The sequence below is a fragment of the Eurosta solidaginis genome, chromosome 4, assembly GCF_040869045.1.
Source record: "Eurosta solidaginis isolate ZX-2024a chromosome 4, ASM4086904v1, whole genome shotgun sequence".
In the NCBI taxonomy this organism is placed as follows: Eukaryota; Metazoa; Arthropoda; class Insecta; order Diptera; family Tephritidae; genus Eurosta; species Eurosta solidaginis.
Window position 1 is genome coordinate 181,144,689 of NC_090322.1, and position 26,012 is coordinate 181,170,700.

At 42.3% G+C, this 26,012-nt stretch overlaps 3 protein-coding genes across 4 annotated transcripts; 2 read left to right on the top strand and 1 right to left on the bottom strand.

Annotated features, from left to right (window-relative positions):
* The first annotated feature begins 3,111 nt into the window (after nucleotides 1–3,111).
* LOC137250734 (histone acetyltransferase KAT8-like) lies at nucleotides 3,112–4,858 on the top strand. 2 transcript variants are annotated; one of them, XM_067784063.1, is made up of 2 exons: nucleotides 3,113–4,123; nucleotides 4,268–4,858. In XM_067784063.1, exons 1-2 carry the CDS (start codon nucleotides 3,259–3,261, stop codon nucleotides 4,783–4,785), a joined length of 1,383 nt encoding a protein of 460 aa, XP_067640164.1. In that variant the 5' UTR covers nucleotides 3,113–3,258; the 3' UTR covers nucleotides 4,786–4,858. The 2 variants fall into 2 exon arrangements, with proteins under 2 accessions (XP_067640163.1, XP_067640164.1); XM_067784062.1 differs by having other exon boundaries at nucleotides 3,112–4,858.
* Nucleotides 4,859–5,872: 1,014 nt separating this feature from the next.
* On the top strand, nucleotides 5,873–21,355 carry GAA1 (glycosylphosphatidylinositol anchor attachment 1). The gene is made up of 5 exons (XM_067784060.1): nucleotides 5,873–6,601; nucleotides 6,668–7,018; nucleotides 19,658–19,849; nucleotides 19,911–21,019; nucleotides 21,085–21,355. Exons 1-5 carry the CDS (start codon nucleotides 6,424–6,426, stop codon nucleotides 21,205–21,207), a joined length of 1,953 nt encoding a protein of 650 aa, XP_067640161.1. The 5' UTR covers nucleotides 5,873–6,423; the 3' UTR covers nucleotides 21,208–21,355.
* Nucleotides 21,356–22,945: 1,590 nt separating this feature from the next.
* Myb (proto-oncogene like protein Myb) lies at nucleotides 22,946–25,602 on the bottom strand. Its single transcript, XM_067784061.1, has 2 exons — nucleotides 24,178–25,602; nucleotides 22,946–24,120 (listed from the first exon to the last, which is right to left on the bottom strand). Exons 1-2 carry the CDS (start codon nucleotides 25,454–25,456, stop codon nucleotides 23,456–23,458), a joined length of 1,944 nt encoding a protein of 647 aa, XP_067640162.1. The 5' UTR covers nucleotides 25,457–25,602; the 3' UTR covers nucleotides 22,946–23,455.
* Nucleotides 25,603–26,012: the final 410 nt, after the last annotated feature.

The window sequence follows — 26,012 nt, forward strand, 5'->3', positions numbered from 1 at the left end:
GAATTGCAGGCCGATTCCTTAGCCCAACTACTAGAAGAACAAACAGGTGGTAATAAACCTTATCACGGTTGTGTCGTGTTGACACAAGCTCAACGTATATAATATCCAGTGAAGTAGGTCGGCGTTTGACAGTCACACTTAGTGCGGAAAGCTCTAGTGATTCCGATTCGGAAGCGGACGGCACTAAACTAAATGTTGATGAGAACCATTGCTATCCGAAGATAAATCCCCTTTCTCTACGTTTACGAAGTACACTACCACCTTCGGAAAAGCGTTCGACACCAATTCCGCCTCCAGGGCCAGCAGTACGCTGCCGCGTAATACACTTAACGCCAAAATAACCAAGTCACCCAGATCGTAGGGGTCAGCCCGAAGTTTTATCGCCACCAGGTTCACTCGATTACCTCGGACCAGAGCGCAAGAACCACCAACAGTACCAACACCAACCTGCAACGACAACGACAACGGCAGAGCCAACACCAGGGGCCTGCAACCTGACTTGGGTGAGTTCGTTCCGGCTACGGACAACCAATTTTTTTTCCGACCTTTAAATTTAATTGCTTATGATAGATTGAGTAGGTAATACTATTTAAGATATACTTATAATTATGCATGTACATGAGCGGTAAAGGGGGGGATACAGTCAGTTATACCCAGTCAGCATTTTGGAAGTGTATCAGGAAGTTGATTAAAAACGCTCGGATGAAAGTGTTCCTTGTATTCGAAAATCAATGTACCGTCGGGAGAAGGGTGTACCCTGGTTGGGAATATTCCTGAATGACCATTTGCAAGCCACATTTTCTTTTCCCCTTTATTCGTTTTATCATCATATTTGCTATAACATTCCATTAGCTTTCACAATATTTTTTTTCTTATTTAACCACAATTATCAATCTTATGAAATGTGTTTTGAAATCATTTGGGAATATGCTTACGATTCACTTTTCCATCATATTTAGTGCGTAATCCAATATTATATTATAAACGTATTTCCTCAGCAGATGGAAGTATCCGGAAGCTCGAAGGTGAGCTAGTTAAAACCTAAGGTAATTGCCGATAATTAACTTGAACGAGGTTCACACACGACTACAACACCCAACATTGTCTATGGTCATCCTCTTGAATCATGGTAGTGTGATGTTTTAACAAGCATAGCCCATGTAGGATGTTGAAGTCGGAGCATATCGAGCTGAAATTACCAGCGGTTCAACCCCATCGGAGCTTCCGTACCACGGTTTCATACACTGCAACCTTTTTCTTTTTTTTTTTTGACGACGTGTCGGCATAAATGCTGTCGGACATCGTAGTCTAGGAGCGGCATCCACATTTCTTTTAAACATATTTTTGTATAGCCATAATTATTATTTTTTTTTTTTTTTTATTTATTGAGAAGTGTGAGCATAAGAAGGCAATCGGATTGTCCATGAATAGTTGGTTCCAATTGTTTAACTAAATCGATATTTAGCTGCAAAGAATAATCAAGGCGTATTGATACGGAAGTAAATTCGTCATCCGGATTCTGGGTGGGTATGAACTCCATTTAAGAATGTTCATGCATAAAAGTTAAAGGCGTGAACTGGGGTCATTACAAAAGCGTAATTAACTACGGCATATAATAAATAAATGTTACATTCTAAATAATTAGGCGAATAAGTTCAGACACATTTTCTTTGCGGATAGAATAAAATTAAAATCCAGTTCAATAAAATTAAGCAAAATATACAAAGAAAAAAAATTGAAATAAATTATAATAAAATAAACTTGGATAAGATAATAAAGTCTAGAAATAATAACAATGAAAATAAAAGAAAAGAAGACCCAGTAAAATTAAACTAATTCTTCAAGAGAAAGCATAAACTACAATAAAATAAAATGAGATAAACTAAAATAAAATAAACAAAAATAAAATAAAGTAAACTAAAATAAAATAAACTATAATAAAATAAAATAAAGTAAGATACAACAATTTTTTTTTTTGTTTTCTACTCTTCCTTTATTAATTATTAATAACTGTACATACCCATAAGCTTACAACTAAAATCTACAGCTAACAGCGTACAATAAGAATTATTCTCTGTTTTGCTAGTAGAATAGATGAAAAATCTAAATGAATTTTTGTAACCATTTTTTTTTTCTTAATGTATCTTAAATAAATTGCACTATAAATGGGAATGCTGAATTCCATATTTATTTAGAAGGCATAGGGTAATGCAGGTAAAGGGCCACCGAAAATTTATGTGCGTCGGAGGCCATGGACTTTGAGAGTGGGTATAAGCACCGGGCGTCGCAACACCACCCGCGGCGCCCCCTATATATATTCGGCCCTCTTTTTTATTCCCTTTTCTTCTTTTTTTGTTTTTCACCTTTTTATTTTACTTTTCAGCGTTTTTTTTTTTAATTTCAGCAGTTAGTAACCGGTCGTTCCCGGTTCGGTTAGTTTTTTTTTTTTTTTTGGACAGTTTTTTTTTAAATTTTCGGTTTTTTTTAATTTAAATTTTAAATGTTTAACGGTCCGTCCGTGGCATCCGGTTTTGCCGGATGTCGTTTTCTTTGAATTTCAAGCGTTTTGAGTCGGTCTCTGCGCTTCTGTCAGGTTTTTTGAATCTGACAGCGGAGTTTTTTTAAGGCATGATGGGAACTTTTTCTGTTTATGGCGCAGGAACAGTAAGGTTGGCAAGGACCCGCCCCAGCCGACAATGACTAGCCAATGTGCACCACCACATCATGCCGACCGCCTTCCTTACTGCTTCCAACGAAAATGCGATTCCATAACAAGTTTTCCATGTTATACGTGTGGCGCTTTATATTTTGACTCTAATTTAAACAAATTTTGCTTTCCGTATGTTTCCGCATTGTTGCAGGCTACAAATCTTCTAGTATTCTTATTTCCGCGGAAATATATGCAACTATTTCATCTGTAAATACTACAAAGTTTTATTAAACTATCAAATGCAACTCAGCTTGAAGTACTCTTACGTACCAAAAATGCAACTCTAGACATGAGATTTGCATCAGGTGAGCAAGGCTGTTTGTAGTTTTGACGTTTATCGCTTAGTTGACACATAGGTACACTATGTTTTCCGCTTTCGCGTTGAATGTATTCTATCGACTATCGTTTATTATCGATATTTTTTAATCAGCTATGTTATTGTCACCACCAATCTTAAAAGAAGAACAAACAAAAAATATTCATTACGCAAAAACAATAACTTCGCTAATAAATGATAAATTTGCTAATAAATTATACATTGAAGCAATATGACTGTAACGGAAAGTGGAAAAATGAAGAAAAGTGATAAGACAACGGCCGAAGAGGGACAAAATGCAGCCCCCGACGAAAAGGTAAATGATGCAAACAAAACAGCAGAGGGAACTATACCAAAGACGCCGGTGACAGATAATGCTGCGAAAACAATTACGACGGAAATAGTTGGATCAATGAATAGCTCAACTACACAAAACGAAATGCAAATTAAGACTGGGGATGTGTATTTAATAAAGCGCGCTGATGGCAATGTACATCCAGCCCAAATTATACAGTCGCGATCTGGTGATGGGACTGGAACTGCCTCCCCTAACGCGCCAACCGAATATTACGTACATTATGTAGGACTTAATCGGCGTCTAGACGAGTGGGTATCACGAGATCGTATAACGGATGCAACTGATGCAGAAACTGCAAATGGAGCGGCTAACGTTACCGAGCTTACTGATGCTAATGGCGGAAAAACGCTAAAACAATTGAGTAAAGAGCAAATCGCATCATTGGAAAATCCATCTCCAATGGAAAATAGCGATCGTAAACTAACACGCAATCAAAAACGGCGCCACGATGAGATTAATCATGTGCAGAAAACTTATGCTGAAATGGATCCAACAACAGCGGCATTGGAGAAGGAGCATGAAGCAATTACAAAAGTCAAATATATTGATAAGTTACGTATCGGACGTTTTGAAATAGACACATGGTATTTTAGTCCATATCCAGATGAGTATGGCAAAGTTGGTACACTTTACGTATGCGAATATTGTCTAAAATATATGCGTTTTCAAAAAACCTATCGCTATCACGCATCTGAGTGCACACGACGTCAACCACCAGGAAATGAGATTTATCGCAAAGGTACAATATCCATATTTGAGATTGATGGCAAAGAGCATAAACTTTATTGTCAAATGTTATGTTTAATGGCAAAGCTATTCTTAGACCACAAAACCTTATACTATGATGTAGAACCATTTTACTTTTATGTTTTATGTGAAATAGATAAACGTGGTGCACATATTGTTGGATATTTTTCGAAAGAGAAAGAGTCACCTGAAAGCAACAATGTCGCCTGTATATTGATTTTGCCGCCATATCAACGTAAAGGCTATGGTAAATTACTGATTGCTTTTAGTTATGAATTGTCGCGAAGAGAAGGAGTTGTTGGCAGTCCAGAAAAGCCGCTCTCTGATCTTGGACGCTTAAGTTATCGCAGTTTTTGGGCATATACATTACTGGAGCTAATGAAAGATTGTCGCACAACAACACAAAGTATTAAAGAGCTAAGCGAATTGAGTGGTATAACACAAGATGATATTATTTATACATTACAATCTATGAAAATGGTCAAGTATTGGAAAGGGCAACATGTCATTTGCGTGACACCAAAAACTGTAATGGAGCATTTGCAATTACCGCAATTTAAGAAACCTAAACTAACTGTGGATCCAGCATATTTACGTTGGGTGCCACCAAAAAGAAACCCAGTTGGAAACGCTAAATTTAAGAAAGTCATTTGATTATGATGTTAAGTTACAAGTTTAAGAATAGTATTTTAAGATATTCGTAAAATTATATGTAGAAACAACTTAACATTATTAGTTTTTTTTACAGTTTTTAGAAATGCGAAGAGTTTTTAACTTATAACATCTTTTCAAAACTGTCTCTAATGATCTTAATTCGTTTGGATTACTTTGCTATTCGAGTGACACTCTGTTTTTAACACTTCAAACATGGAAGGACTCATTAAATTACCGACTAAGGTGTGCACATCAACTGTCTAGCCTTTTGACCCCTCCTAAAGCCATTATTTGCGCAGTTCTCAACCTGGTATGTACTACGCTAATGGCGAAAGAAAACAATCTTCTGGGAGGTCCAAGGGCCGTCATCAAAGAAAGAATCTACACATTCGCGTCTTCTCTGCAAGATCACTTTTGACGAATATAAATTCGGGACTGTAAATAACTAGGAAAGTGCATTTAAATTTCAGACTAGAAATTCACCATCGTTACAAATACTACTTTGGACTTAATAGGCAATTGTAAAGTTAAATACTTTCTCCTCTCTCGACGCTCCCATTGTACAGTGGTGCTTAGAGAATTATTCGAAAAAAAAAATGTATATGTTTTTTTCCTGTGCGTGATGCCATCGGTGTGTATCGAATAGCTTTAATGGTGAGCAGCAAGAGGTTTATACAGACATGGACTTATTGGAATGAAGGTCATATTATGAGAAGGTATTTCTAGCAAAGAACACAGCGTTCTTCATTGAGTTGGAAGGAATAGTCGTAGGAAGACCTTAACTCCAAATGGCTTAGAAGGTCGCATGTGGTCATAACAAATCGTTCAGGAGATGGTCGGGCTTGGTACAGGCCTTCGGGGAGTGTCATCGCTACAACAACAACAACGAGTCTGGTTACCGAGGTTGATAAGCGCAATTCATGGCTTCCGCAACCCAATTGTCAACCTCACCTACGCGACGAGAATTCTGTTACAAATATGCATATATCACACACATATTCAGCACGTGAGGCTCTGGCGACCACAAGTTCTTCATGGAAGTAGGGGGCTGGATGACCTAAAAGTTCAATGTTCGTTCAAATCATTCCCGAGATGGTCGTACCGGTAAAGGACCATCAATAAAAATAAAATAATATGGCAGATTTCATCCCAACGGGTTAGGAGGCTAAGAACATACCCGCGGGAGGTATACCTGTCGTAAAAGGTGACCAAAATACAAAATAAGGGGGTGAGAGCGCTGGATGGGCTAGAAGGTTTCATGTGGTCATACCAAATCGTTCCCGAGATGGTCGGCCTAGTACCAGAATGGTGCTCATTACCGGAACTTACCGGATCTGCCTACATCCGGCAGAGGACCATCAACATCTATAACACTCCCCAAGGTCTTCGGGGAGTATCCTTATAGCTACAATAACAACGGCAGATTTCAAAGTAATCAAAAGGTAGAAGTTACCCAACTTCGTTACGTGTAGAAGTCGTTGTAATCCATGATAATGGCAACGCTGTTTTATTTTATAAATACCAGTTGGCAACGCGTGTTAACGCAAAAACCAAATCAGCTGCTTTCGTTCTATTGTACGCGCATACATTTTTTCGGGTTTTTAACTTAAGTTATTAACAAAAGCTTTTAAAATCAGTATGGGTCTCTTGTCGGACCCATCATTAGCACCACGTTCTAAATTTGGGCGAACATTGGCAAAACATATAGGTAAAATTTCTTCGTTATTTTATATTGCCGGTTTGGCGTGGTTTGTTTGCTTGGCACACCCCGAATTCAACCATGGCACATATCTGTCCGAGAATGCTCTATCTCCGGGTAAGCTATCATCTTTATTCATTATAAATGATTTAGATATATCAGCTGCATACAATGTTCTCGCAGGTTTGGTCGATCCAGAAATTTCGCAAGACTCTGTACGTTTCGCACAATCTTTATTCGAAGAGCTTCAACGTGAACGTTCTGAACACAAATCAACAACACCACATGCTTGGATCGCTGCGAAAATGCATCAAATTGGGTTGGAAACCCATGTTCACAACTTTACGTTACGTTATCCCTTCAGCAACGGTAAAGAGTATCATGGCAAGAATGTGTACGGCATATTGCGAGCACCACGCATCAGTTCAACGGAAGGTATTGTTTTCACAGCCCCATATCGTGCAGTAAACTCTGTGTATGCGGACATTACGGCTAGTGTACCAATAATATTGGCGTTTGCAGATTTTGCACGCAGTAAGTTGACTCATAATGGCAAAAGTTTGGTTACTCTATTTGAAGTTTGAAATTGCCTTGTGGGGGTCTCGAACTCTTAATTTAAAGAAACTATTCCACCGTGGTGTGATGGTAGCGTGCTCCGCCTATCACACCGTATGCCCTGGGTTCAACTCCCGGGCAAAGCAACATCAAAATTTTAGAAATAAGGTTTTTCAATTAGAAGAAAATTTTTCTAAGCGGGGTCGCCCCTCGGCAGTGTTTGGCAAGTGCTCCGGGTGTATTTCTGCCATGAAAAGCTCTCAGTGAAAACTCATCTGCCTTGCAGATGCCGTTCGGAGTCGGCATAAAGCATGTAGGTCCCGTCCGGTCAATTTGTAGGGAAAATCAAGAGGAGCACGACGCAAATTGGAAGAGAAGCTCGGCCTTAGATCTCTTCGGAGGTTATCGCGCCTTAAATTTATTTTTTTTTTTTTATTCCAATTTTAAGAATCTTTCTAAAACCAAACACCTATATTATCACATCCAGACTTTCATAAGTGTTTTACAAGCTTCAGTTGTGGCTTTGAGACCGTCTATTGTAATTTATAAAACTAAAATTAATTGATTTAATTTTCTAAAATCCACTTTTCCTTAAGTCGTTCTAAAGATGGATGTTTCCGTCCGTCTTGGATGAACACAATATCACCTTTTTTTGAAGAGGACCAAGTACTTACTACTATATGGGTCCATGGAACCCTCCATGTCAGACCATCTTATTATCAAGTTTGCCATCGTGGCCGTCTCACCAGAGGAACCGCCCAAGAGAAACCCAGGGACATAATCAATTATTAGTTGAGGCAAGCCTTTCCACCTTAGAAAAAATAGATGCTTAAGTTGTGTGGAGCTGGAGAACAGAGTAAAGAACTTCAGTGGATAATAATTGAAGCATAAAACCCCAGCTGCCGTGAAAAGAACCCAGGCATGAAAACTTCTTGGTGGTCAAGGAAACTCTCTGAAATGAAGGAAAGCGTGCGCAAGCTTATCAATGAAGCACTGGAAACTTGGAAAGAGTACTCGACAAATTCAACCCCATACAATAAAGAGAAAAGGAAAGCCAATAGAGCGAGTTTCAGGACATTATGTTAGGGTATAAATGTAGTCCCACAAGGCCCTTGTTGACCCTTCCATTTTCCAGATGCATCCTGGGGAATACAAACAACAACACAACCAAGATGCTTCCTGTTGTTGTTGTTGTAGCAATGCTCGCCCCACCTAATAGCCGCGACCGATCACAAATTGTCATCAATATCCTCTAACGGGAGTCCAAGGAAACTTGCCGTTTCAACAGGGGTGGACCATAAGGAAAGGGGTGTTAGAGGCGTTGGTTCCACATTACAATTGAAAAGATGGTTGGTGTCATGTTGGGACACATTGCAAGCGGGGCATACATTTTGTATGTCGGGGTTGATTCTGGATAGGTAAGAGTTTAACCTGTTATAGTATACAGAACGAAGTTGAGCACGAGTGACACGCGTTTCCCTGGGGAGTATGCGTTCCTCTTCCGCAAGTTTTTGATAATTTTCGTTAAGTACTGGTCCGACGCCTGTTTATGGAGTTCACCAAGGACCTGCTTGTGTTTTTTCATTTACGGCTGGGTTCTCAGGTGCCGTATTTCCTCAAAATGCGTACGGAGATGACTCCTTAAGCCCCTAGGCGGTGCTGGTTCATCAATCAGATGTCTGTTGGGATGCCCAGGTTTCTGGGTATTCAACAGGAACTGTTTGGTCAGCATCTCATTTCTCTCCCTGATGGGGAGTATTCTCGCCTCATTATGCAGATGGTGTTCTGGGGACATAAGAAGACAGCCCGTGGCGATTCTGAGAGCAGTATTTTGGCAGGCCTGTAGTTTCTTCCAGTGGGTGATTTTTAGGCTTGGCGACGATATGGGTGACCCGTAGCACGTAATCGGCTGGCTAATTGCTTTGTATGTAGTCATGAGCGTTTCTTTATCTTTTCCCCAAGTACTGCCAGTGAGGGATTTGAGGATTTTGTTACGGCTCTGAATTCTCGGAACAATTGCGGCTGCGTGCTCACCAAAATGTAGATCCTGATCAAACGTCACACCCAAGATTTTGGGGTGTAGGACAGTCGGTAGCGTAGTGCCATCGACGTGGATGTTCAAAATGGTCGACATTTGGGGTGTCGATGTTGTAAATAAGGTCGCGGAAGATTTAGTCGGTGATAATGCCAGGTTTGCGAGGCGAAAAAACTGGAGAGATCAGGGAGGTAGCCGTTTATTTTATTGCATAGCGCATCGATCTTTGGGCCTGGGCCTGTGGCCATTATTGTGCAGTCATCGGCGTAGGAAACGATTGTGACTCCTTCCGGTGGTGAAGGTAGCTTAGATATGTAGAAATTAAACAAAAGTGGGGATAGGACACCACCCTGTGGCACCCCTTGTTTAATTCTCCTTGGTTTTGATGTTTCGTTTCTAAATTGCACCGATGCATGCCGACCACCCAGATAATTTGCGGTCCACCTTTTAAGACATGGGGGGAGGGTAGACCCTTCCAGGTCCTGCAGTAACGAGCCATGGTTGACCGTATCAAAAGCTTTTGATATGTCTAGCGCTACGAGTACTGTTCTATGGTGGGGGTATTGATTTAAACCGCAATTAATCTGGGCGCTAATGGCATTTAGCGCAGTGGTAGTGCTATGGAGTTTTCTGAAGCCATGCTGATGAGGGGCTAGCTTCAAATTTGCTTGGAAATAAGGGAGCAAAATGGCTTCAAGCGCCTTTGCCACTTGCTATAGGAGAGATATCGGACGATACGACTCACCTATGTTAGCTGGTTTCCCAGGCTTTAGTAGCGGGACCACCTTGGCCATTTTCCATTTCTCAGGTATGACAAAGGTGGAAAGAGACAGATTGAAGACATGCGCTAAATATTTGAAACCCTCTTTCCCTAGGCTTTTAAGCATCGGCATGGCTATGCCGTGTGGGCCCACTGCTTTGGATGGTTTAGCACGACCAATGGCGTCCTCAACCTCTTTAGCGGTGATGGTGATTGGTGACGCGCTGAATTTGTGTTTATGTGCGTGTCTATTGGCTCTCCGTCTATCTTTGTCGACCGTAGGATGCATTATATATAGTCGGCAGAAAGCGCTCGCGCATTTTTTCGCGTCCGACAGCACTTTGTCGCCAAAGGCGATGGAAACTTTGTCTTTGTGCTTAGTCGGATTCGATAGGGACTTTACGGTGGACCAAAGTTTACCCACACCGGTAGAGAGGTTACAACCTCTTAGGTGCTCCTCCCATTTCGCCCGCTTGTGTTCATCCACAAGCAATCTAATGCGTTGGTTTATATCCCTTATTTGGGGGTCGCCTGGATCAAGCTGTCTTATAAGGTCACGTTCTCTCGCTAAGTTTGCGGCCTCCGCCGGGAAGTGGGCCGGATTTCGGGAATTCTCCCGGGGGGAATGAAATGTGCCGAGGCGGATTTAATGACCTTACGGAAGGCACGCTCCCCTTGGCGGGCATCAGTCGGGATAGGGAGGGCAGCAAAGCGGCTGTCTGTAAAGGATTTATATTCTTCCCACTTTCCTTTTTTGAAGTTTATGAAAGTGCGTTTTTCAGTGACGATGAAGTCGGCGGTACGCTCAAGCGAAATAAGTATGGGCAGGTGGTCAGATGCCAATGTTACCATCGGCTGCCAGTTGACGCAGTTTACGAGTTCTGTGCTCACGATTGAGATATCTGGCGAGCTGTGACAGCTTCCTACCATACGTGTGGGGGCGTCTCCGTTTATTGTGCAGAACGTCGTTTCTTCTATTTGATCCGCCAACATCTCACCCCTACTGTCCGCCCGCAAGTTTGAGTGCCATAGATCATGATGGGCATTGAAATCGCCTAAGATAATGCGATTGTTGCCAGTGAGTAAGGCCCTGATATTAGGGCGGTATCCACTGGGGCAACAGGTGGCAGGAGGGATGTAGATGTTGATGATTTCTAGGTTTGCATCGCCTGACCGGACAGATAGGCCTTGGCAGAACGTCAACATTGTCACGACATTGTCCCTGCGGTCGATGCCAGGATCAAATATATAATATTGCACAGAGTGGTGTATGATAAACGCGAGACCGCCTCCATTTCCGCTCTCGCGGTCTTTCCTGTGGACATTATACCCAGAGCAGGTCTGCAATGCAGATCTTGCTGTGAGTTTAGTCTCTTGAATCGCAGCAATGCAGATGTTGTGCCGCTTCATGAAATCGACTATCTCCGTAATCTTCCCAGTTAGTCCATTACAGTTTAACTGCAGAATTCTGAAGTGCATAAGGGGAGACGTCGCCACTCTGGGGGTAAGTGACGGGTGACTACGCCTGGGTTGTGGAAGGCCAGGACGCAATTACTGTTGTGGCCCTGGGATTGGGCGTCCTTGGGCAAGCATTGGGGTACCCGGCTGATTTGGGTTTGCGACCTGACAACATGGCGCGATGAAATCCGTCGGGGGGTTGCCGTCGCGGAGACCAGAACATCTAGGAAAGTGGCACCACCCAAGGCAGGAGCTGAATTGGGCGGATGTCGCAAACCTATATATTCTATGCTGGCAGACGGTGCAAACGGAGGTAGGGACTAAGAGTCTGTTTCCCTAACCTGCACGATTGCTGCCGGAAAAGAGGGGGGAGAAGACGGGGGCAGGGGCTGATGCTCAGCATTACTACCAACTCTACTACGAAGGTAGTAGTTATGAAAGTTACGTGGACGTCGGGTTTTGGGATCAAGCCCAGAACAACCTGTCCGATGCAACCATCCCTTGCACGAGACACACTGAACAGAGTATGACCGTCCTAAAAAGATTCTTTTCCGGCAGATGCAGCAAAACCATTTCTCAGGACCGGGGTCAGGAGACGGACCCGGATTGGATTCGATGCCTTCCCGGAGTAAGAGAATATGGAGCAGTCCTGCTGCAAGGAGCTGCTGGGAGGATGAAAATTTGTGGGAGGGACGAAACAAATTAGATGGGGTCACACTGAAATGACAGTCCTTGGTCGGTAAAAATCCCGAGTCGCTCCGGTACATAGAACCGACTGCCTTGGGAAGCGCCAGATGCTTCCTCGGGTACTACTGTGGAAGCGACTGGAGAGGTAAGGCCAACACCCACAAACTGGAGCCTCGTGAAAGACCTGTTCAGTGACGACACGGTTTTATGGGCATTAAGGTCAAGAGCTACATGTCACCGGGAAAAGATGGCATCTACCCAGCTTTTCTTCTACAGGGAGGGGGATTGTCCCACACCAAACTAGGGTCATGCCGGATAGTCTCGCGGGGGCCTACATAGGTGGCTAACAAAGACTACTCCCTTGCGTCGTTCAGGCAGATAAGCCCGACGTCCTTTGCTTTAAAATGGAAAAAATTATAGATCACGAATAAGATAGTCTTGAGGGAATACCGTTACATACAGGTGAGCACGCCTATAGGAAGGTAGGCCGATAAACACCGCGCTATATCAGCCAACTACGGTAATTCAGGGTGAGCCCGACTATGCAGAGTTAGTGCTATGCGCCTTTTTATATATAGAGGGGTCTTTGGACAACCCAGCCCCAGATGTGAATCGTGCGCTTAGGAGAAGAGATTACTAGAGACCAATACGAATGTGGATCAACGGTCTACTAGGTAGAAGGATTCCCGAAACATCAATTGGAGGTGGCACACTCTTTGTGAGACACCAAAGGAATCGTGTATGTAGGCGGGGCTTAATATCAACCCAAAACAAGATGGCTATCGCCAGGAAAAGAAAACTATATGGTATGGGGAAATTAGTAATGGATGGATTACAATTGGAACATGGACCGATGTGAAATACTTGGGAGCTACTTTCGCCTCCAAGCTACTGTGGAAGCACGTCGACAACATCATATCAAGGGCGACGAGAGAAATAATGGTGTTGTATTAACGATAAAGACACCCCGAAGGTTTTGGGCACTGTTATCGATGTTGATGGTCCTTTGCAGGATATTGTAGATCCTGTACGTTCCGGTAACAAGCACCATTAAGGCATTAGCTCTACCATTTTTGGAACCATATTAACTAGTACGTTAATGGTTAACGAGTAATATGACCACATTAAACATCCCCAGCGGGTTAGGGGGTTAGAATATACCCGCGGTAGGTATGCCTGTGGTAAGAGGCGACTAAAATACAAAATAAATTCAAGGGGTTGCCAGCGCAAAATATAGCTTCTCCGACCCAAGTGTCAACTTCACCTCTCCGTGGCGAATACTGTTTCATTAGCAGCCGAGGCTCTGGCGTCCCCGAACTCCTCATGGTTGTAGGGGGTGGGAGGACAGGATGGCCTAGAAGGTCGCATGTGGTCATAACAAATCGTTCCCGAGATGGTCGGGCTTGGTACCAGAATGTACCGTACCGGATATGCATCCGAAAAAGGACCATCAGCATCGATAACACTCCCCAAAGCCTTGTCCTTGTCCTTATCGCTACAACAACAACATCGTATGTATACAGGTACCATGCGCACATGCCCATGGAGGCGCTGCTCGATTCTTCACTTTGGGGGTTAGCGACGTGAGACACGTCTTGAAGGATTTAGGTTATATATATGTACACTCTACATTATATATGTACACTCTCTAAAGCCGAGAGCCATCCTGGATTTCTTAAGGAAGCTTGGATTGGATTAGAGGTTTACGCCGATCACTATATCGGCGGCGGCAGCGTATGCACTATTATATACCGGCGGCACGTCGGTGTACGCCGGTGTTCTTGCTTTTAAAAGTTTTTTTCTGTTTCGAAAAAATAATATTTTGGAAAGGTTTTGTTTGTATGTATTTAAGGGGAATTCGGAAAAATCCGGGGTTTTTGCCTCAAAGTCTCGCGGATCGTTCACAAAATTTCAAGAGCAGCTCCTTACGGAGGCCTTCATTTACTTACTCCAGGGAGGCTTCGAACCTAACCTCGGTCTTAGGGACTGGTACTTAAAATGGTCACACTTTTGTCTGTATGTCTCGTACAAAGCGTAGTTCCACCGAAGGAGATGTTCTGGTCTAACTTCTAATAATCCTTATCGACACGATTTTTTTTTTAATTATTTGTGACCCCTTGCTGGTAACGCACAAAGGCGACTTACGGTTGCTATTAATGGTCTTTTAATACTCATGGCTCTCAAGGCACAGTTTTAACGATGAGCACCAACTCTGGCCTATTGTTAATTGCGCCAAAGGACGCATCTACGTTTTTCGGGTGTTTTAAGAACTAAAATTCCCGAAGTGCGAACAGTAGCAATCCTGTCCACCACCAGTCGCTCCCACGCCTCCTGGCCCTCATACAACATGCCAGTACAGAATCTATAGGACTGCGACTTCGAACTCATACCTTCGTGAACGTCACTAGAAACTCTATGTACAGCTCCGAAGACTTTCTAACGGATTTTTTTTGTCGCGCTATACTGCCGACCACTACCAGAGAAACACCTTGAAACGTTGGGAAGTAACTATTCGGCCAAGGTTGCTGCCCTTGTTGTTGTTGTTGTAGCAATGCTCGCCCCACCTAATAGCCGCGACCGATCAAAAATTGTCATCAATATCCTCTAACGGGAGTCCAAGGAAACTTGCCGTTTCAACAGGGGTTGACCATAAGGAAAGGGGTGTTAGAGGCGTTGGTTCCACATTACAATTAAAGAGATGGTTGGTGTCATGTGGGGACACATTGCAAGCGGGGCATACATTTTGTATGTCGGGGTTGATTCTGGATAGGTAAGAGTTTAACCTGTTACAGTATCCAGAACGAAGTTGAGCAAGAGTGACACGCATTTCCCTGGGGAGTACGCGTTCCTCTTCCGCGAGTTCTGGATATTTTTCTTCAAGTACTGGATTCACCGGGCAATTCCCGACATAAAGGTTCGACGCCTGTCTATGGAGTTCACCAAGGACCTGCTTGTGTTTTTTCGCTTCATACGGCTGGGTTCTCAGGTGCCGTATTTCCTCAAAATGCTTACGGAGATGACTCCTTAGGCCCCTAGGCGGTTCTGGTTCGTCAATCAGATGTCTGTTGGGATTCCCAGGTTTCTGGGTATTCAACAGAAACTGTTTGGTCAGCATCTCATTTCTCTCCCTGATGGGGAGTATTCTCGCCTCATTATGCAGATGGTGTTCTGAGGACATAAGAAGACAGCCCGTGGCGATTCTGAGAGCAGTATTTTGGCAGGCCTGTAGTTTCTTCCAGTGGTTAGTTTTTAGGCTTGGCGACCATATGGGTGACGCGTAGCACGTAATCGGCTGGCTAATTGCTTTGTATGTGGTCATGAGCGTTTCTTTATCTTTTCCCCAGGTACTGCCAGCAAGGGATTTGAGGATTTTATTACGGCTCTGAATTCTCGGAACAATTGCGGTTGCGTGCGCACCAAAATGTAGATCCTGATCAAACGTCACTCCCAAGATCTTGGGGTGTAGGACAGTCGGTAGCGTAGTGCCATCGACGTGGATGTTCAATATGGTCGACATTTGGGGCGTCCATGTTGTAAATAAGGTCGCGGAAGATTTAGTCGGTGACAATGCCAGGTTTCGCGAGGCGAAAAAACTGGAGAGATCAGGGAGATAGCCGTTTATTTTATTGCATAGCTCATCGATCTCTGGGCCTGGGCCTGTGGCCATTATTGTGCAGTCATCGGCGTAGGAAACGATTGTGACTCCTTCCGGTGGTGAAGGTAGCTTAGATATGTAGAAATTAAACAAAAGTGGGGATAGGACACCACCCTGTGGCACACCTTGTTTAATTCTCCTTGGTTTTGATGTTTCGTTTCTGAATTGCACCGATGCCTGCCGACCACCCAGATAATTTGCGGTCCACCTTTTAAGACATGGGGGAAGGGTAAACCCTTCCAGGTCTTGCAGTAATGAGCCATGGTTGACCGTATCAAAGGCTTTTGATAGGTCTAGCGCTACGAGTACTGTTCTATGGTGGGGGTATTGATTCAAACCGCAATTTATCTGGGTGCTAATGACATTTAGCGCGGAGGTAGTGCTATAAAGTTTTCTGAAGCCATGCTGATGAGGGGCTAGCTGCAAATGTGCTTGGAAATAAGGGAGCAAAATGGCTTCAAGCGTCTTTGCCACTGGCGATAGGAGAGATATCGGACGATATGACTCACCTACGTTAGCTGGTTTCCCAGGCTTTAGTAGCGGGACCACCTTGGCCATTTTCCATTTCTCGGGTATGGCAAAGGTGGAGAGAGACAGGTTGAAGACATGCGCTAAATATTTGAAACCCTCTTTCCCTAGGTTTTTAAGCATCGGCATGGCTATGCCGTCTGGGCCCACTGCTTTGGATGGTTTAGCGCGACCAATGGCGTCCTCAACCTCTCTAGCGGTGATAGTGATTGGTGACGCGCTGAATTTGTGTTTATGTGCGTGTCTATTGGCTCTCCGTCTATCTTTGTCGACCGTAGGATATTGGATTCGATAGGGACTTTACGGTGGACCAAAGTTTACCTACACCGGTAGAGAGGTTACAACCTCTTAGGTGCTCTTCCCATTTCGCCCGCTTGTGTTCGTCCACAAGCAATCTGATGCGTTGGTTTATATCCCTTATTTGGGGGTCGCCTGGATCAAGCTGTCTTATAAGGTCGCGTTCCCTCGCTAAGCTCGCGGCCTCCGCCGGGAAGTGGGGCCGGATATCGGGAATTCTCCCGGCGGGAATGAAATGTGCCGAAGCGGATTCAATGACCTTACGGAAGGCACGCTCCCCTTGGCGGGCATCAGTCGGGATAGGGAGGGCAGCAAAGCTGCTGTCTGTTGCAGATTTATATTCTTCCCACTTTCCTTTTTTGAAGTTTATGAAAGTGCGTTTTTCGGTTACGATGAAGTCGGCGGTACGCTCGAACGAAATAAGTATGGGCAGGTGGTCGGATGCCAATGTTACCATCGGCTGCCAGTTGACGCAGTTTACGAGTTCTGCGCTCACGATTGAGATATCTGGCGAGCTATGACAGCTTCCTACCATACGTGTGGGGGCGTCTCCGTTTATTGTGCAACACGTCGTTTCTTCTATTTGATCCGCCAACATCTCACCCCTACTGTCCGCCCGCAAGTTTGAATGCCATAGGTCGTGATGGGCATTGAAATCGCCTAAGATAATGCGATTGTTGCCAGTGCGTAAGGCCTCGATACCGGGGCAACAGGTGACAGGAGGGATGTAGATGTTGATGATTTCTAGATTTGCATCTCCTGACCGGACAGATAGGCCTTGACGTTCTAAGACATTGTCCCTGCGGTCGATGCCAGGATCAAATATATGATATTGCACAGGGTGGTGTATAATAAACGCGAGGCCGCCTCCATTTCCGCTCTCGCGGTCCTTCCTGTGGACATTATACCCAGAGCAGGTCTGCAATGCAGATCTTGCTGTGAGTTTAGTCTCTTGAATCGCAGCAATGCGGATGTTGTGCCGCTTCATGAAATCGACTATCTCCGTAATCTTCCCAGTTAGTCCATTACAGTTGAACTGCAGAATTCTGAAGTGCATGAGGGGTGACGCCGCCACTCTAGGGGTAAGTGACGGGTGACTACGCCTAGGTTGTGGAAGGCCAGGACGCAATTGCTGTTGTGGCCTTGGGACTGGGCGCCCTTGGGCAAGCATTGGGGTACCCGGATGATTTGGGTTTGCGACCTGGCAACATGGCGCGATGAAACCCGTCGAGGGGTTGCCGTCGCGGAGACCAGGACATCTAGGAAAGTGGCACCACCCAAGGCAGGAGCTGCATTGAGCAGATGTCGCAAACCTATATATTCTGTGCTGGCAGACGGTGCAAACGGAGGGAGGGACTAAGAGTCTGTTTCCCTGACCTGCACGATTGCTACCAGAAAAGAGGGGGGGAGAAGAAGACGGGGGCAGGGGCTGATGCTCAGCATTGCTACCAGCTCTACTACGAAGGTAGTAGTTATGAGTGGTATCAGCTGTTTGAGTTGTTGGCGCCGTGGGGCGCGAGCAGCAGCGGGTACTTGTTGTGGCTTGCTGAGCAGCGAGGCTGCTGGAAGGTAGTGGAGGGGCACTTAGGCGTAGACTACGGCACGCCCTTGGGCGTGAGCAGCAAGGAGCCACAAAAGATTTATAAAAGTTACGTGGACGTCGGGTTTTGGGATCAAGCCCAGAACAACCTGTCCGATGCAACCATCCCTTGCACGAGACACACTGAACAGAGTATGACCGTCCTAAAAAGATTCTTTTCTGGCAAATGCAGCAAAACCATTTCTCAGGACCGGGGTCAGGAGACGGACCCGGATTGGGTTCGATACCTTCCCGGAGTAAGAGAATATGTAGCAGTCCTGCTGCAAGGAGCTGCTGGGAGGATGACAATTTGTGGGAGGGACGAAACAAATTAAATGGGGTCACACTGAAATGACAGTCCTTGGTCGGGAAAAATCCCGAGTCGCTCCGGTACATAGAACCGACTGCCTTGGGTTGCTGCCCTCGAAATCATATGCAGTCCAAGTGGATATTATTGCGTAACTCATGGGTGAAAATAGTATAATCCTACATAATTTAAATGTTACAAGGAAACTGGATACCTTTTTTTTTAAATGTAGACCAAAATTTGCAGACGTTTGTGTTCGAAACATTGATTTCAATAGTGTTCGCTAAACCAAAACGATATTTTAGAATGAAAGTCGACAGATTTTAAGTTAAAAGATGTTAAGGTTATACGCTCACTTGAAACTGTTGTTTTCCGGCCTTTTGATACAAGAATTCATTATGAATAACTGCGTAGCTTCAGTTTTCAAACTAGTTCGACTGTCCACTACGTTAGAGTAGTAGCACACCCGGTTGTTGTTGTTGTCATTTGTTCGACTGCCTGGGGAAAACTTTTGCTTACCACTTTTGACATCGAAGGACACAGCCTCACCTGGTAAATATATGTGCCTACGTATTCACATATGTAACAGGAGCCGAAACGTGTAGGTGATATTTAACCTTGGTTGATAGGCTAGAATCACTGTGATTCACTCCAAGGGACTGGTTGGGATAGGGCCGCCAACTTTAGGAAATGTCAACCTACTAAAGGATTTTGCATAACTGATTTCGCTTATTATTTACTCCAATCGGAATATAGAATTTTTGAAAAATCAGCATTTTTTCGGGTAACTTGCTTTTTTAACAACTTGAGGACAATTTCGACTTGGGTCATATTATTTGAATTCATTGTTCCTTCTTAATTTTTTTAAAAATTATGAAAAGTAAGCATTTAAATTTTTTATATAACTTTTCTTTTAGTGTTTTGAATTCTTATCATTGGCAGTGATGCGCATCCGTTGATACCACCATATCCGTCCAATTTTCGAAATGAACAATTAATGGCCTAGACAATCTTAAATGAGTAGAAATATAGTACCGCGCGGGACGCCACCGCCGGGCCGATATATTTGACATTCGGCGGCGGCGTGCAAAAAACGACGAAAATCGGCGGCGTATATCTCTAGCTTGGGTAAGGTGGTGTGAATAGAGTGAGTGTCCAAAAGACTTATAGGTTGCAGTGCATTACTTCACAACTGTCTATCAATCTATCTACTATATGGGCCTAGGTATATCATCCTGAATTGCGCTTTAAAACTCCTTTTTGCTGTTCTAAGGGATAATCAGTTGCATAATCGTTTTAATTTATTTTCTAGAAAAAAATTACTGGGCAAAAGATTTGATATTTCTTGTAACTGAGCAAGAGCAATTAGGTATGCATGCCTGGTTGGAGGCATATCATGAAGGTGGAATCAAAGATCCACAAATTTTACGTTGTGGTAATTTGCTAGGACGTGCAGGATCACTACAAGCAGCTGTAAATTTAGAAATACAAGATTTAGATATCGGTAATGTTATATTGCCCTATTAACTCTAATGCACTAAATTTGTAAGCATCTAATCTTTTAGATTATATTGACGTGAAAATCGAGGGCCTCAATGGTCAACTACCCAATTTAGATATGTTTAATTTGGTACAACGCCTTACATCACGTAGCGGTTTATCATCCGGTTACAAGTATTCACCACGTAAGCGAAGGCGTTCACAGCGCGGAACGTTAGAGGATAACTTTCGCCACATGGTGGAAATGCTAATGAGCCAAGCTAGTGGTGTACCAAATGGTAATCATGGTCTTTTTCATCGCTATCGTATTGAATCACTAACACTTGAAGCTGTAAAACGTACAACACACCATAATAACAATCGTTTTGGAACTGCACTTTCGCTATTGAAAACAGTAGAAGGCATCTCTCGTAGCTTAAACAACTTGTTGGAACGTTTTCATCAGAGCTACTTCTTCTATATTCTTGTGCAAAATGACCGTTTCGTTTCAATTGGTGATTTCATGCCATGTCTTATAGCTTTAGCCAGCACAATGTTTATTAAGGCTTTTCTTCTCTGGCTTACTATCACAACAAATGATGAAACAGCTACAGTACCGATAGATGGAGAAGAAATAGTGATCTTTGAAGAAAAGCCACTTGTGGAATTGCCATATATATCCGTTTTAATTTATACAGTTATCGCGCTACTATTAGGTTTTCTCTGTAATGCTTTGCCATTTAGCCAACAAGTAAGATATTATTTTACCTCGATTGGTATGAGCACTGAGCTGATTATTGGCACGATTTTGGGCGTACAAGTGTTGATGGGCGTGTTACTACCGCTTTTCTATAACTTGCCAGATGAGGCTGGTCTGCAGTTGCTACATATAGCAGCATTAATTTTCATGGGTGTTGCACTCATTGTTACTGGTTTGCTAAATTTTGCTTTAGGTTTTATATTGGCTGTACTCATCACACCTCTAACAATATTATTGTCCGGTGAAAGCAAAAATGGATTTCGTCAAAATTTAACACGCGCTTATACACTATTGCTCAATCCAATAATAGTCATATATTTATTGGTTTTATGGCTGACATTATTTGAATTTCCTGAGTTAACACTCAGTCAGTTGGCTATACGCGCTTTACGTGCATCAGTAGATGCCATTACATTTGGATTAATGGACAGTATTGTAAGTAAAGGAAATATTTATATTTGGATTAATTATATATAATAAACAAGCTTTGCTACTTGCAGATTTACGGCAATTGGTTGTATACTGCTGTTGTTGCCATTTATTTTCCGCTATGGATTTTATATTGGACACTTGCGTTGGGCCGACATACTCCAAGCGTTCATCCTAGTAAAAAGCATGATTAGAGTTTCAACATTTGAACGCGCTGTTACAAAAGATCAAATAGTAATAGATTTGCAACTTTTATGCTCATTATGTATTTATTTTGTGATAAACGAACAATTTTAAGCATTGCTTGAGTATCAATTAAAAATTTCAAACCTAACTGCTAAATAGTTCGTTTGAAAATTACGGCCAGAATCAATGATACTATTAGTTCTTGTTCCAATATCAGAAGTGGAATATACTTCTACCATTATTATCTGTTTCGGCTCAAGCCTTAACAAAACATTTAAGTTGTAAGCCATTTTACCCAAATTAGCAGCAGTCTTACTTTTTAGCACATTAACTCTGCCTGCGACAAAATTTGGGCAACTCAACGAACGTCGTGCGTTCGTTGTATAAAATGTTGACAATCTATTGATCATCACTAGTAAATCGTAAGAAAAAATACAAACTTTCACAGCGCTGTAGCGATAACGTTACTCCCCGCAGGCTTTAGGGAGTGTTATCGATGTGATGGTCCTTTGTCGGATACAGATCCGGTACGCTCCGGTAACACAGCACCATTAAGGTGCTAGCCCGACCATCTCGGAAACGATTTATATGGTCACATTAAACCTTCAGCCCGTCCCTCCCTTCCCACCACCAAGTTCCACGAGGAGCTTCCTCTGATTACCTCTATCTCGGCAGCCAGTTCAAACAGAGTACAATCTAAGAAGTATACGACTACTTCACAGCTTATCCCCATTCATATAAAAACGCGGTCAAATTTACATTGACATATCCTATGGCACCATCACATACTCCAAGTCGGAGTACGCCTTCTGAGGGCTCAATAGCACACTTACGGAAAGGAAATTTCAAAAAGATCATTATTGCGGTACTAATATGACAGCAAGAGCAGAACATTTTTTGCAGTACGGTGATGTGCTGAACAGACAAGTTATCCCACAAGCGGCTTCCGGAAGAAGCTTGGTGTCACCAGAGCCTTGTCTGTTTTTGTTGTTGTTGTAGTGGTAAAGATTCTCGCCGAAGGTTTTGATAGATTTTGATGGTATATATATATCCAATACATTCCGGTATTGAGCACCACACTGAACTTTCTAGACCATCCAGGCCCCATGGGGAACTTGAGGACGCCAGAGCCTCGCCTGCTAAATATGTGTGTGATACATTCATATTTGCAACAGGATTCCCCTCGCGTATGTGAGGTTGACAATTGAGTTGCGAAAGCTGTGAAGCTATTAAGCTCGCCTGCTAAATATGTATAGGTATTCATTCGTAACTGTACCAATGAAGTTGAAAATTGGGTTACCGAAGCTGTGAAAGCGTGCAACGCCTCGAATACTCAGCTCCTCTCCTGATATTGGAAGTTGCATTCAAATCGAAAAAGATGATCTTGATCATTGAAGTGTTAAGCTCAAGCTAGATATTTTCGTCCTTGAGGTAAATATTAAATACTTTAATCAAATTTTTTGAATATTTTTATTTGATAAAAAAGGGTTAAACATTTATTATGCAATAGTATGCTCACGTATTATTTTGTAATTTAAGTAGGTACAAGTTATGTATTTTATGTTGTTTATAATTAAATTTGATGTGTATTTCATGATAGATGTGCACCGGGATTGTACCTTTAGATATGCACGAAGTGCTATGTATATCTAAAAGTTTCTCTTCATATACATATATATATAAATTATTTACTTAATTAATGTGATACATATTATTTATTTAATAATGAATAAATTACAGAAAAACTTTTATTTTGTATTTGTTTTATTTCTTGTATTGGTATAAACATAAATTTATAAAAAAAATATGCAGTTTGTTCGTACATCGGAGTATATGTACATACATACATACCTAATTTATAAAACGTGCAATATCAATTATTAATAATAATTTTTCAAATTTCTTTGGGCTTAATTCTAACATACATATATATGCCTCTAGAACACAAAAAATAAAATGAAATCTGTATGTGTATACGCATTTTACAATCTGTGCGCGATTTTCGCATGCATATCTTATATGAACGATATGAATGTATGTTAGTATAAATTACTATTAAAATAAAATGTAAAAAAATGCCAACACGATAAAAATCGTAGCAGTAAACAATAATTCAACATAAACTAATTTTTTATACATATACATGCTTAAGTGTGCCATTGTACATATGTACATAAGTACAAAGTAGATATTTGACCATTAACAATAGTGATTTGAAACTTTCTAATGTGATGATGTCTATTCATTGTGTTCAAGTCATTTCTGTTTTTCAAAATTTAATGAACGTGGCATTAATGAAAGATTCTTGAGGCATGCATGTGCTTGTTGCACCATAAATTGCTGATCCTTAGTCTGCCCACAAGCTAGTCGCTCCCATTTTGGATCTAAATATTGATGACCAGTGCGTTCGCGTGGCGGTAATGTGGAATACATATTATGCTCCTGTTGGTTCTCTTTTTTTGACTCATTATTTTCAAGCAGTAAATCAGCTTCGCTACATAGTGTGTCTTTTATAATAATCGTTGTAGGAGAGAATGCTATAGATTCGTTGGAGGTTAAAAATTTACTTGGCGTTTCAGTTTCAAATGGCAACGATTTCTTTTCAGGTTTAACTCCTGCACTTGGCATAACATTTTCACCCCAGCTAGTGATAAGAGATTTTCGCGCTTTCTTTGTCGGTTGCATTGCTGAGCTAGTTGTGTTAGTACTCTTGGACATATCACTGTTGGTCATATCGGCATCAGATGATATGTTTTCCTTTTTAATAGCTATATTATTAGAGTCGTTCACTTGTTCTGCGTGTATAATTTCTGCCAAATCTTCAACCAAAGAAGATGGGCTAGGTGGAACATAACTTCTCTTTTTACCTAGCGCAGCCATGGCATTCTTGAATGGAGTAGGCGTTCGTGGACCCAAGATACCTGCAAAAAAAAACAATCAGTAAATGGTTAGTCACCAAATTTTACAATACTTCTTACTTTTATGTGGCGTTTCAATTGATGAACTTTCCAACTCCTTTTTGACTTCTGCATCAGGGCGCCCATTACTGCTTTTATGTACTGGTGTGCTGGCACGTAAATGTATATCCTCAAATGAAGGTAAACATGGCGAATTGAGAAATTGTGATGGTGAAAATGGCAACGGTTTTATTGGTGTCATAACGGGGGATTCAGGTAACTTAGCTTCCGTTTTCACGAAATTACTTCCACCCATACTTTCAAGACACATCGAATTGGCGATTGTGTTTGTAGAACTTGATCCCATATCTAGAAATTGTTGTTGGCGTTGGGTTTGCTGTTGCTGCCGTTGTATCTGTACATCATACTGAGGACGAGGACGTTTTAATATATTTGGTGTTGGGCGCGTGGTTTGAGGCTTGATAATTTGCTGTTCCGCTGTCAATTGCAATGCAGCCGCTACGGCAGATGTGCTCGGTTTTTGTTCTTGTGCCTTTTCATTTTGTTGACGTTGTAAAATTTGCGCTGATAAGGACAACGCTGGAGCCGTCGTTGGTGCCTGCATTTGGGGCTGCTGAATGGCTGCATTGATACTTGCTTTGATCAGTGCTTTCAAATTAGATCGAGAATCTTGCAAGTCAGGACACTGCCGTGCTAATACCCTCAAGCGATGCGGATCATATTTGCGACGCATTGTCGAATTCCAGTGGTTTTTGATAGCATTATCTGTACGTCCGGGTAAAAGTTTAGCTATTTTCGCCCATTGATTCCCCCATTCCAAATGAGCATTAAATATGATACGATCCTCCTCTTCAGTCCAGGCTGTTTTTTTAATGCTGGGATTTAGATGATTATGCCAACGTTCACGGCATTGCTTACCGATGCGTCCATTTAGATAACGTGATATTAACGTCCATTTCTTTGGTCCAAACCGACGCACTAGCTCAACAACTTTCTCATCTTCTTCTCTTGTCCATGGCCCTTTTATCAATTCTGGGTTCAACACTTTCGCCCAACGCTGTTGCACTTGTTGTTCGGTACGGTCTTTGAATTGTGGTGCAATCAATTCCCATTGATCTCCATACTGTCCTACCAAACCCTTTAGCAGATAATCTTCAGCCCTGGACCATCTTTTGCCGTAACCATTTCCATGAGCCGCACGTGAGCTCAAACTACTGGAGTCATCATCAGCACCGGCACCATTATCGGACAATTCTGATTCTCCCGAGTCGCCGCTATTACTTTCAATCACTTCTGCGATAATGTAAGTGTCAACATTATCCTGATTGACTCGATCCATTTTTTTGGTGTTTTTTGCAATTATCTACTTTTCTTTACCACTCCTACACCGAGAGCAACTGTGATAATTACGTGTTTCGTTTATATATTGATATTGATGCACTTGACCACCACAGTACCGACAAATTGCATAAAATTCTTTATGCTCTACGTTTTCGTAATGGTCAACAATTTCATCAAGTGAAATGGAATAAAATGTTTGACCACAACTTTTGCACTTGATGGTTTCTTTCTGGTGCTTGTTCAATAAGCGGGGATGAATCGCATCACTTTCACAACGGCCTACTTGTGTTGTTGTTGTAGCGGTTTCTTGTGGTGGTGATCTTATCGATGTTGAAAATGTAGCGGAATCTACGTTGCTTATCGCGCTTGTGAACTTGCAATCATCTTTAATTGGACTTAATTTTTTAACCTCGTCCATTAAAACATATACATATATATATCGCGTAATTTGTATACCTTTTTGTGTAACATTTCACTTGCATCTGAATTTTTATTTTAGCAACATGCTTTCCAATTCTCACAGTTGGGTTTGTTTTTCATTCAAATTCAGCGTC

Bases quoted from the DNA above. Each gene is read 5' to 3' on its own strand.
- LOC137250734 (XM_067784062.1), top strand. From the start codon at position 3,259: ATGACTGTAACGGAAAGTGGAAAAATGAAGAAAAGTGATAAGACAACG.
- GAA1 (XM_067784060.1), top strand. From the start codon at position 6,424: ATGGGTCTCTTGTCGGACCCATCATTAGCACCACGTTCTAAATTTGGG. The intron at 6,602-6,667 runs GTAAGCTATCAT...ATGTTCTCGCAG, and splicing joins CGAGAATGCTCTATCTCCGG to GTTTGGTCGATCCAGAAATT. The intron at 19,850-19,910 runs GTAATGTTATAT...CTAATCTTTTAG, and splicing joins AATACAAGATTTAGATATCG to ATTATATTGACGTGAAAATC.
- Myb (XM_067784061.1), bottom strand. From the start codon at position 25,456: ATGGATCGAGTCAATCAGGATAATGTTGACACTTACATTATCGCAGAA. The intron at 24,121-24,177 runs GTAAGAAGTATT...TTTTTTTTGCAG, and splicing joins AATTGAAACGCCACATAAAA to GTATCTTGGGTCCACGAACG.